This window comes from Castanea sativa, chromosome 7, assembly GCF_040712315.1.
Source record: "Castanea sativa cultivar Marrone di Chiusa Pesio chromosome 7, ASM4071231v1".
Taxonomy (NCBI): Eukaryota; Viridiplantae; Streptophyta; class Magnoliopsida; order Fagales; family Fagaceae; genus Castanea; species Castanea sativa.
In genome coordinates this window covers 46,450,680-46,463,852 of record NC_134019.1, presented here as the reverse complement: position 1 = coordinate 46,463,852, position 13,173 = coordinate 46,450,680, and the positions used below count along the sequence as shown (strand labels likewise).

At 34.8% G+C, this 13,173-nt stretch overlaps 1 protein-coding gene across 1 annotated transcript; it reads left to right on the top strand.

Annotated features, from left to right (window-relative positions):
- The first annotated feature begins 5,527 nt into the window (after positions 1-5,527).
- Positions 5,528-12,955, top strand: LOC142644653 (alanine--tRNA ligase, chloroplastic/mitochondrial). Its single transcript, XM_075819232.1, has 13 exons — positions 5,528-5,717; positions 6,788-6,895; positions 6,994-7,202; positions 7,391-7,569; positions 7,850-7,928; positions 8,343-8,477; positions 8,645-8,794; positions 8,973-9,083; positions 9,191-10,108; positions 10,355-10,627; positions 11,167-11,376; positions 11,595-11,752; positions 12,221-12,955. Exons 1-13 carry the CDS (start codon positions 5,624-5,626, stop codon positions 12,555-12,557), a joined length of 2,961 nt encoding a protein of 986 aa, XP_075675347.1. The 5' UTR covers positions 5,528-5,623; the 3' UTR covers positions 12,558-12,955.
- Positions 12,956-13,173: the final 218 nt, after the last annotated feature.

Below are 13,173 nucleotides of genomic sequence, written 5' to 3'. Positions count from 1 at the left end.
TAAACGATCGATGATACTGAAAAATATAATTGTTGTTAAAGGGATTGTGTAAGGTATGAATGAACAAGAAAAGAAAAAATTAAATGTATTCGAAAATGACTATTTGTAGTGGTAGATGTCGTGACTTGGGTAGTCTTGTACCTCCAATATTTTACATCATAGATGAAAATATGAAATAGTTAAATTCTTACATGTTATTTGCCCTCGCCCAAAATTTTACTAGGCTTGATATAGCCTTGATATAGGCTTGATATAACTTGCACTTATCATCCTCTTGACGACTTAAAAAGCTATCCCTAAAAAGAGTACTACCAACTTCTACAGCTTTTTCAACCTTTTCCTGACAATAGAGGGCACACTTGGAATGACAAGGTTTAAGATTTTTTCTAAGAAGAACGAATGAACTTGTAGCGATAAAATTGGGCATACCCCACCCTAAGTGGCTTGGCTACAATTATCTCTTGTTTAGTCTCAATGTCTGAGAGTATATGAATTATATTTTTTTTGAACAATATAGGATGCAAATGCCTCCATCAAGCTAGAGGAACCTTTGGGTTTAAAACCCAAACCACCAAATACATAAATCTTATCATTGACCACAATCAGTTGAGGATTGCACCTGCAAAATTTCATCAGTGGTCCAACCTTCCAGCCCTTGTCAAGACATATGAAATCTATGATCCAGACATCTTTGGTCTAGATATAGACCCAGTGACGCACTTCCTCATAATCTCCAAGGACTGTGACCTTAATCACATAACACTTTAAATAACTCCGGACATCATCTAGCCTGCGTTGTCCAAGCAAGCAGATCTCAGTTTCCCTTGGGTCTGACATAGCCCAACCATTCTCCTCTTCCTTCATATGAGAGCTTTTGGATGAGAGACATAGAGAGAGAGAGAGAGTGTGTGTGTGAAGGTTTTGGAAAGAGAAGGTAAGGGATAGAGAGAGTTTGAGTGTGTGTGTGTGAAGATTTGGGTTGGTTGAGAAGGAAACGGTAAGGATTAGAGTAAGAGGGAGTGTATGTGAAAGTGAATGTACGTGGTTTAGCCTTGTACGGGTTTGAGCTCTTCTCATTAAGGAACTTCCTTCTTCTTCTTCTTCTTCTTCTTCTTCTTTTTATTTTTTATTTTTTTAGACTACATATGGTAAAAAGTGATCTAACAATGCGTAGCGTGTCAAACATCAATTGAGGTAATTTCATATTATTTATTGCGCAAGCAGAAAGTTGCCAACAAAATAGTCTAACAAGTGATTGGTTTATTTCATTTAAACACAGCCGCACGATTTGCTCTTTTGGCTCGAATTAAATGTCCAAATTTAGTTCCCAATAATATAACGCCACTTGGCTTTCTCTAAGAGCTTTACTTTACTGTTAACTTGTTAGTAACGTGACATTTTAAGTAAGATATATCTTAATAAATATTGGCTATGATGTTGCCATGTATAACACTCCTACTAATTATGTAAACTAGGTTTTAAACCCGTGCAATGTGTGGGCATTATTCGATGCGTTGTTCATGTTCAAACTTCAAACATGTAAGATTCGTAAGTTATATGATTGTCCTCTATCCAATACAATAAACTCTAGTAGTAGAACTATTACAATTACAGGTACGTCGTTTATATTATACAATAAAATTCTAGTAGTAGCATATTGTAGTTTATGTTTGTCAAAATCAACCAATGTAAAATTCTAAATACATAAGCATTATATCACAACAATTATAAAATAGTAGCATATATATAATTAGTACTAAGTTTTTTCTTGTGTCTTTCTTTAATTGTTTTTGTTCTTTGTTTTTGTTTTTTAATGCTTTTGGTGTAGTTGCCTTTTGACATTTGTGAGGCATTTGGCTTGGCATTTTAGAGCTTCAACAGTTATGAGAGAAGCAAATGGAGAATTATTAGTTAAGATTTCTGCTACTTCTATTTTTTGATTATTGATGGACTTGTCAGCCTTTGGTTTTCCTACAACAAAATTTTTTGTTTCCTACGATGTTTGACATTTAAGACAAACGATTCATCAAAATGTGCAAAATATATCCATATTACATACTTTGTGCTTAACTTGAAAACCAAATAAAGATGTGTAGACATTTATATTAATTCATATTCATAGTAAGTTGAAAACCATTAAAAGCGCAATTGTTTTTTTCCCCAAACCAATATATGTCATGAACATCGACATGAAAATTCTCTTCAAGAATCAAAGATGCACGATAAAGTCCTTTAGTTATATATTTAGATTGAGTCATGTGAGTTTAGTGTAAAGAGCACTACAATATTTAGATGTACAAAACCCAAGAAATCACCCTATACTAAGCCCGTCGAAAGCATTGAAGTATCTATCTTAATTCTAGTAAGTTTACTCTTAAAAGTTATTTATGTAAAACTATTGTTGGTGCACTTTTCCATGTTGTTTTCATTTATATTTTAAATGTTTCCTTGAAATCAAAGTAAATAAGATATTGTGCTCTAAAGTGGGCTTATACAAAATTGGCTATAAAGTGGGCTTATACAAAATTGGCTATAAAGTAGGCTTAAGCCTAATCATCCGCTATGGGGGAGGTAGATCACCAATGCTCAATTTATTCATGTCAGTTAATCCAGTTTACAATGCCACCCAAAAGAATAAAAAGAAAGAAAACTTATCTACAAAGCATTCAAAGGTTTTGCCATTTGGTTGGTTGAGACTTCAGAGAGTGTGTGTTTTTGTGAAATCGGGTCAGAAAGAGAGTGTTTGTGAAATTTGAAGGGGGCAGCAGGTTGGTCTTTAGGGTTAATTAAGAGAGCGACCGCCTCACAAAAGTTATATATATATATTGTTTGCTTCTAATGCCAATTTAATAAATTCATTTGTCTGATTTGTTAAATTAGGAGATTTAACCGTTTTAGTGATACAAACAAACTGAACTGTGGTTGGTAGGTATATATCTGATGAAAGACTCTACTTTTTCTAGTCACCCAAGCTATAAGGTCATATAATAATTAATAAGGACGTACATATGCGTGGACCATGCTATTCTTTTAAATAGCCAGAAAATACCAATATACATTGCCATACACGTACGTAATTTAAAGTTTCATGGAATAATTTTAAAAACCGAGCTAAGACTTCTTCTCAAAAAAAAAAAAAAAAAAACCGAGCTAAGATTTCGAGAACTGAGAAGACTTATTTTGGTCAATGTGTGTGTTTAAATGTTAGTGAAAAATATAATTATACTTAAAAGGGATTTTGTATGAGATGAATGAATAAGAAAAAGTAGAAATTAAATGTATTTGAAAATAACAAATTGTAGTAGTAGATGTTGTGGGTTGGGTAGAATATTTTGATTCTCTACCGTATGCTACAAACAATCTCAATTCTCAAAGAATATAATATTCTTCTACATCCAATGTTTTATAGGATTGTTGAAATATTTAAACTCATACATGTTATTAAAGATTGAAGATCTGTGCTGTAGAAGATTGGAGGTATAGAAACTGGAAAAGAATTATCCTTAAAAGTAGGGACATTGGGCTCAGTAATTTACAAAGGATGACCCAACAAAGTCTATTGGGCTAAAAACCCAATCCGAGGACATCAAATGATCTGGGAGTACATAAATGTACCTCATAAAGAAAATGCCAGGTAAAGATGTGATAAACGAGTGAACAATTATGTCCGAGGAAGAGATTTGTCCTCGGATATTAAAGCCGAGGTCATATGAATAGAAGTTTAATATCCCCAGTCTATGTTATAAAAAATCCTATGGCTACGGGAAGACACGGTACACGTGGAGGACAATAGAAGAGCGGTGAAATATCTAAGATAAAGCTACTACCACCGCCCATACATTAAAAACTCTGCAATTGATATACTGACTACATTAATGGAGAAATGAGACCTGTGCATGAGATTTAAAACTTGGTCCCTGACCCTAGAGGACTTCGGGAAAATTTGATGGGACAAGTATCCAAAACCAGTGTTACAACCATGAGGTGGAAGGTGATAAAGAGAAGAAGAGGAAATATAAATAAGAGGAAAGACCTTCGGAAGAAGGAGAGGCTTCTACTTGAGAAAGAATAGCATATGATAATCTAACGATCTATAATTGTAACCAACATTCGAGAAATAATACTATAAACTATTCTCAGATTTCGTTCGAGGAGGAGCTTTCATTTATATTCTTATAGTTAACTCCTTGTTTGTGCCATTGGGCCCGAGGCCCATTCTTTCTTTGTTGTTTGAACCACCCTTAAAATCTAGATTTCAAACCCACTCTTTACAAATTTATTGTAAAAGGCCTTTCAAGCCCATTCCCTTTAATTGTGAATTGGAGATTTGAATTGTGTCTCTACAAGCATTATATGAGATATGCATAAACAAGACAAAAAAAATAAATGTATTTGATAACTAATTGTAGTAGTAGATGTTGTAGGCATTATGATTCTCTACCATATGTCTTAAATGTTTGGATATCACAATATTTTCTCTCATATACCTCATTGTCAATGTATAATATACACACATGAAAGCAATATAATTTGTTAGATTGTAACTAGAAAAAAAAGTCATGTAATTTTTCATTTTTATGTATTTTCATGAAAAACAATATAGTGTTGAATTTCTTTTAAAATAAAATTTTATTTTTAGTTATTTATTTTTGGATTTATAGTTTCTTTCCTAAAATATATAAGAAAATATACACTCTTCAATTTAAAGGGCAAAGCATCATCAATTGAATAACAATTTTGAGATTCATTTTAATCTTGTGGATGTTGAGGACTAGGTTTCACTTAGGAATTAAATGTTAAATTATATTTGGATGCATTTGTTGGTTATATGCTCTCTCTAATGGTCAAATATTGTATGATATGTTCTCATATCCATTTTGGTCCAATTTGGTCTATTTCGCCTATTTGGGCCCCTTTCAATTCACTTTGGTCCATTTTCTTCTATTTAGTCTATTTCGGTCCACTTTGGTGCAATTGTATTAAATTTTAACAATTTAAGATTATGTTCGGTAAAAATTTTTGCTTTTTATTTTCCAAAACTTTTTTTTGGGAATATAAAGAAAAAGCAAATTTCTTGTATTTTTGAAATAAAAAACATGTTTGGTTAGTTGAAATTAAAAAGATAGTTTTTTGAATGAAAAAAAAAATAGAAAATGCTAAAATATGTTGTTACTAGGATTTGAACTCTAATATTAACTCATTAAATGAGATAGATTTATTGAATTAAATGCGTGTTTTTATTGACTTTTGAAAATTAGAAATTGAAAACAGCATTTTGCATGTTTTCAGTTTTCTTCATAAATTGAGTTTTGTGAACAATTTTAGTTTTTTGTCCATTTTGAATCGCAAAACAAGTTTTTTAGTCTCAAAAATAAAAAATTGTTTTAAAAACAGAAAAGGAGAGAAAAGGGGGTTACCAAACATACCCTAACTAGCTCTCTCTCTCTCTCTCTCTCTCTCTCTCTTTGGGTAAGTTTGAGTTAGCTCTAAATTCTGTCTACGTGGGTAAGTTTGAATTACCTCTAAAAATGTGAACCTCTCAAAGTGGGCTTATCCGCTGGTGCCACACCAACGTATATAAACGCCCATTTGAAAACCAAAGCCTAAAACCAGAGAGAGAGCCATGAAAAGCCTGAAGCTCCCATACTCCCTGCACAGCAGCCATGGAGGCAAGACTTTTATCCCATTTCCCAACAGAAAACTTGCGCTTTCGACTGGTACTTTCTTCTCCAATTCCAATTATAGCTTTTCAGTGTAATAACTGAGGTTTCAGCTCCAATTTGATTCATTTGTGGCAGACCCACTTGACCAAAAACTGTGAATTGCTTGTTCACTCAAAGAGTTTTGTGCTCTTTTTAGTTCTTTAATAATACCATTTTTTTTCCCAAAATTTTTTGTCTTTTGTTTATATTTTGAAATCGTTGCTCTACAAATTTTATGCTATGCCAATGTTTGTAAAGATTGGATTTTTCTTATGTAAACTTTATATTGTTCCCACTATAAATTTATGGAAAAGTAGTTAATTAATATATTCATAATAGAAAAAAAAAAAAAAAAAAAACCCAGATTCTTAGTTTGGACTTTGAAGGGTGAATGAAAATCTGAAAAGAAGCTGAAGAGAAATTTTGTGAGTTTTTTTTTTTTTGGGGGGGGGGGGGTGGTGTTGGGGCTCAGTTTTACTGTTACTTGAGTTTAGCAGTCTGCAGCCTAATAATGAAGGGGTGAAGTTTTTAAGGATTACACTTGTTTGATAGGACTTACTAAGTTACCAGGAATATAAATAGGATTTGAAGTATTAAATTTTTTCTGTCATTTTCCTGTTGTATCATTAAGTTTTCTATCTTCAGTAGGTCCCATTGGATTATGGAGATTTTCAAGCTGAAGGCTTTGCTTTGTTTCTGTACTTTTAACACTTTCTGTTTCTTCAGTTTAACTTTCACAAGCCTGTATTAGGTCCTTGCTTTGGGCTTACAGATAATTCTGAAACATTTTCCTATGAACTGCCTTGTTATGTTTCTTGAGCAACTTCTGTCATTGTATTAAGTGTTGGCATGGCCATGACATTTAGGATGCAAATCATGTGGCCATACTTTATAGTCTTTGTAGAATTTCTCTCTATTAATAGTGTATCTTCACTTTCCTTGCTTGATTGTTACAAATGTACTTTTACGCTATATAATTCTTTCACTTTGAATAATTTGCTGTGCTACATTATAAAAATATTGGTGTGAACTTTGAACCATTGTGATATGCACTTCAGAAAATAATGATCTTTGTTATTATGCAGGTCTTTTTACAAGAACCATTACCCTTTTTTCTCCTAGTATTTTCCCCAGTGGTCATTGTGATCTAAAAGAAGCACGTCGCATGCAATTCAGCATGAGCAGTACATCAGGTTTCTGTATTCAAGTGCATAAACTTTTATTAAGAGCTTATAAATTCTCCTTCAGTTTCTGACTTCAAGATTGTGGAATTTACCATATGACTTTTCAGCATCAATACAGCCCATGAGTGAGGAACTGATGGGGGATACATCCAAGGATCTCCCTGTAAGTGGGGATTCTATTCGCCGTCGATTTCTTGGTTTTTATGCTTCCCGTGGTCACAAGGTTCTTCCAAGTGCTTCTCTAGTGCCAGATGATCCAACGGTTCTACTGACAATTGCAGGAATGCTTCAATTTAAGCCTGTATTCCTTGGAAAGGTATAGCAAAAAGTTATTGTTAAAACTATGGCAAGTTTGTTAAATATTTCCAGTGAAATCATAAATAAAGGCATAATCTCAGAAGGTGAATTAACTCTAAGAATATGCTTTAGATGGCATGAAAGACTCTTGAATAGTGCTTTTTAATTAATTAATTTTTTTTCACGACTTTTGAATATCCTGTTCAGGTTCCCAGAGAGGTACCTCGTGCTACAACTGCACAAAGGTGCATACGTACCAATGATGTGGAGAATGTAGGGCGAACAGCTCGACATCATACATTCTTTGAGATGCTTGGAAACTTCAGTTTTGGAGACTACTTCAAGAAGGAAGCAATTAAATGGGCATGGGAGCTTTCAACCATAGAGTAAGCATGGAGTTTTGTGCTGTAATTGGGCCTGTAATTTATATTTATACATTGTTCTCCTTGCTTGAAGCAAAAGTTCTAGTTGTTAGGCTGAAGGCAACAAAAACATTATCCAGGCTACTTGCATGTGTGTGCATGCGTGCTAGAGAGAGAGAGGGGGTCTATGGTCATTTATTTATTATTTTTTTGATAAAAAAGAAGAAAATTTAGTATATTTTGTCCTTGTATTTTGTTTTGCTAGGCAAGAAACTTACTAATTACATGATAATTTTGCTTACAGATTTGGATTGCCAGCCAACAGACTATGGATTAGCGTTTATGAAAATGATGATGAAGCTTTTGAAATCTGGCATGATGAGGTCTGCCAAACAAAAGCTCATAACTAGTTATATGTTAATTTGCATGTTTGATTACCTCATATTCAGTTTTCACTACTTATGCACTTACATTTTTCTTTTGTATACATATACTCTTCCATGTACATCTTTATGTGTCTAAATCTGTATCTTTCTACAAGGAGACAGAATAAAGTCTTGTTGCCATTGTTTTTGTTGTGCTTGAATGTGAGGGTTCTTATAAATGGCAACATATTCACATGAACTTTAGTCCTGAACTTGCATATGAGACCTTGAATCATTCTTTTTATATGAACTTGTCTTCTATATAAGGCAGTTTTCCATAAATTATTTCACGGTAAAACTTGAAAAAATGAATGAATATAATCAAGTGCCGTTACGATTATCTGAACTCTATAAACATGGATCTTGCATCAGGTGGGGGTTCCTACAGAGCGTATAAAGAGGATGGGTGAAGATGACAACTTCTGGACCAGTGGAGTTACTGGTCCCTGTGGTCCATGCTCAGAGATTTATTATGATTTCCATCCTGAAAGAGGAATTCTAGACACTGTGCGTTATGGATAAGTCCTAGTGATTCTAGTTCAATTTATAGCTCCTACACTTCTTCTTTTTGTCTCTTGTTTTCCCTGAGTGGTGAAAAGTGATGATTTAGTTAATGTGTCTTCACCTCTCTCTCTCTTTTATAATTTAAATGATTGGATGTTTTAAATTTGCAGGATCTTGGAGATGATACTAGGTTCATAGAATTCTACAATCTGGTTTTCATGCAATACAACAAAAAGGAGGATGGTTCACTTGAACCCTTAAAACAGAGGAATATAGACACTGGGCTTGGCCTAGAGCGTGTGGCTCGTATCCTTCAGAAGGTATTCATTGGCTTGCCTCATCGCAGAAATAACACTACATTCTTTCTCATCATGTCAATGCAATTACTGACTCAGAGGGAGAATCAATTTTCAACATAGCTTCTTACCAACATTGCACATGCATAGCAAGACAAGTATCCCATATGCTTCAAAACTAACAATCATGTTTTTTGTGCAGGTTTCAAGCAATTATGAGACTGACTTGATTTATCCCATTATAGAGAAGACCTCCGAATTAGCAAATGTGTCGTATGTTCTTGCTGATGATCATATAAAGATGAACCTTAAAGTATGCCATTTTTTCAGCAACTGCAAAATATTTTTAGTTCTTGTTTCAGCATAAAACTTATTTCTCTTTTGTGACAAATGTGCATGACTCCTTTATTTACTTGTCAGATTATAGGAGATCATTTGCGTGCAATTGTATATCTCATATCAGATGGGGTGTTCCCATCGAATATTGGTAGAGGCTATGTGGTTCGGAGGCTTATCAGAAGGGCTGTCCGTACTGGCAGGTTGCTTGGAATAAAGGGGGATGGTAGGGGTAACCTTGAAGGAGCATTTTTACCAGTCATTGCAGAAAAAGTGATAGAATTAAGCACCCATATTGATGTGGATGTAAAAGACAGGTCACCCCGCATTCTTGAGGAGTTAAAGAGGGAAGAACTTCGTTTCGTACAGACGTTGGAGAGAGGAGAAAAGTTGCTGGATGAAATGCTCGTTGATGCATTATCACGTGCAAAAGAAAATGGAACCGCACCTTGCTTATCTGGCAAAGATGCTTTTCTTTTGTATGACACATATGGATTTCCAGTTGAGATAACAAAAGAAGTGGCTGAAGAACGTGGTGCAAGTATAGATATGAATGGTTTCGATATTGAAATGGAGAACCAAAGGCGTCAATCTCAGGCTGCGCATAGTGCTGTTAAACTTGAGGTTGGAAATGGTGCAGATCTTGCTGAAAATGTAGCCGACACTGAATTTCTTGGATATAACTCCCTTTATGCTAAAGCAGTAGTGGAAAGCCTGCTGGTGAATGGGAGCCCGGTGATACAGGTTTCTGAAGGAAGTGATGTAGAAGTTCTGCTGAACAGGACTCCATTTTATGCTGAATCAGGTGGTCAAATTGGAGATAATGGTTTTCTATATTTTAACGATGGTGAAAACCTACAGAAAGCTGTTGTGGAGATAAAAGATGTTCAAAAATCTTTTGGTAACATATATGTTCATAAGGGTACTATTAGAGAGGGAGTTCTAGAGGTTGGTAGAGAAGTGGAAGCAGCAGTAGATCCAAAACTGAGACAGCGGGCTAAGGTATTTAACCTTTTCTTTCCCCAAAATTGTGAAGTTTATTACACAATCTTCATATTTTAGAGGGGCCAAAAGCTAGTCCTGATAATTATAATCTCATGCTTGTTTCAAGCTCAAAATGATTTAGAAATTAGAGAATTGAATATTACACGTTTATTAAATGGAACTTGCTACGCATAGAACTGGAATTATACATCTGTTTTTGAAACTCTTCCAGCTTGATATCTAAAATTCTTTGGTATTTTGCAGGTTCATCATACTGCTACTCATTTGCTACAAGCTGCACTTAAGAAAGTTGTAGGCCAGGAAACATCACAAGCGGGTTCCTTGGTTGCTTTTGATCGTCTCAGGTTTGATTTCAACTTCCCCCGACCACTTCTTGACAGTGAGCTTGTGGAAATTGAAGGATTAGTCAACAGTTGGATTGGGGCTGCAACAATTCTTCAAACTAAAGTCATGCTTCTTGCTGATGCAAAAAAAGCTGGGGCTATTGCAATGTTCGGGGAAAAATATGGGGAACAGGTTTGAATTAATTTCTTCTAAGTTTTAATTACAAACTGTTGCCAACATTAATGGCTTTCCTATGTACTAGTTCTACTGAGCTTCTTCCATTAATGTCATATTAGGAATGTACTTGAGAAAGCTTGACATCTTAGGACATTTAAAAAAATAATCTGAGACTAGTCCTTGAGCTTGGTTTAGTTTTTCTTCATATTTCAATTAGACAATGTCAAATTGATCAGTCTTACCAGTTTAATATCAATAAATGAGTCTGCTGACACAATATCAACAGTCAGGATTCTAAACAGAAGCATTGCTTTTTGGCAAGGACTTTTTTTTTTTTCCCTTCCTCGTGAATTTCTTCAACACTCTTTTTAAGTGATTGTCTCTCTAATGTCTTCTTCTATAATATCTGTTTACTATAAATTTTATACCCAAAAACTCTGAAGACGTCTTTATTTCAACATTCAACAGGACATTTTGCACATCCAAAAATATTTGACATGTAATACAAAACGGTTGATTAGTTTACTTTTTTCTAATCCTTTGATGTGTTATAGGTACGTGTTGTAGAGGTCCCTGGTGTATCTATGGAACTTTGTGGAGGAACCCATGTCAGCAATACCTCTGAAATTCGTGGTTTCAAAATAATCTCAGAGCAGGGTATTGCATCTGGAATCAGACGTATAGAAGCTGTGGCTGGTGAAGCTTTCATTGAATATGTCAATGCTAGAGATTACCATATGAAAAATCTATGTTCTACTCTCAAAGTATGTGTCCTTCTATACTCTTGATATTAAACATAAAACTTACCCCTATCCTCTCTCTTCACTTCTCTCATTGTAATTTTTTGTACCAGGGATTCTGTGGATTGGTTTTCTGTTATCTTCTCTTTTTTTCCCCAGTTTTTGAATGTTTTCCTTGCTTAAAACATCCCTTTGGGAATAGAACAAGAATTTATAAAATATTCTGAAGTTTCTTTTTGTAGGTCAAAGCTGAAGATGTAACAACCAGGGTAGAAAATCTCTTAGAGGAGTTACGGATGGCAAGAAATGAAGTTTCTACTTTGCGGGCTAAAGCAGCAGAATACAAAGCATCAATTATTGCAAGCAATGCATTCCCAGTGGGAGCTTCAAATAAGATAAGGCAAGTATCTGCCTCCATACTAAGACAGTCACGGTTGTACGTCTATGGTGAATTCCTCAAACACCCCCCCCCCCCCCTCTTCTCAAATTGAAAGGAATAATATATAAAGAAGAAGGCTCTCCATTAACAGAAGATCTTAGCTTTCTAATCAATATTCAATAGGGATTCTCACCTAGATATAATAGACATGCAGTGAAGGAATTCAAAAGAAAACACTTTATTAAAGGATGCATGTTATAGCCCAAGAAACCTTACATGCTTGAGGTACTATTAATTATATAATCATCATTTATATAATTTTTAACAAAAACTACAGATATGAAGTAGCCAGATACATCAAATGCGTCCTTATCTTCTTCTTTTTGAAGTTAAATTTAATATATAATCTCAAAAATATTACACTAATATTTACATATTGAAAGCATCATGAATTTCATTTTTATTTTCTTTGAAAATTTTTTATACCAGGGTATTAGTTGAGTGCATGGATGATACCGATGCTGATTCACTAAGAAGTGCAGCTGAGTATCTGGTGGATGCACTACAAGATCCAGCAGCTGTGGTATTGGGGTCATGTCCAGGTGAAGGGAAGGTTAGTTTGGTTGCTGCATTCACTCCTGGAGTGGTTGATTTAGGAATACAGGCAGGGAAGTTCGTAGGACCTATAGCTAAGTTGTGTGGCGGTGGAGGGGGTGGCAGGCCTAATTTTGCTCAGGCAGGTGGGAGGAAGCCTGAGAATTTGTCTAGTGCTCTGGAAAAGGCTCGGTCTGAGCTTGTCACAATTCTAACTGAGAAGGCAAGTTGACATCTACATCTATTTGGATTATATTCTTACTCGCTAGTTTACACAAGACAAGAATTTTGTTCCTCAAAGTCTGCAATTCTTTGCTCATAGCTGCTAAGGGTATGCAAACTTACGTCTCACAAATTTGTTTGGGAAAAAAAGATACAAAGACAAGCACACATAGATTTGCTTCATTGGTTCCACAATTAGATTCTTGGGAGAGGGCATGGCCTTAAGCAAGCCAACCCTGCTTCCAACTCCATTATCTTTTAGTTCTATAGAAATACTCCATTTTGTAGGTCCTCAAAATCTGGGTCTTCTTGTACTTACATGTGAAATATATTTAGTTTGGAGAATGGATTACAGCTGACTTTGACAAACATTGTTTCGATTTTAATTTGTGATCATTTTGAATCATACTTCTCTGATGTGTCGATCTAAATCACGCATTCACACTTACAAAGGTTGAAAGCCACCAAAAAAGAATTCACAAAATGTAAAGGAAGAAATCAACCTCTAAGCTTATGAGCAACATTATAGCTCTAAAGCAGTAAGTGCATGCTGGAACACCTACACCTATACCACGAAGATAGGGTCATTCCTTCTTAGTAGCTTCACCAAACATACTTTGTTGACA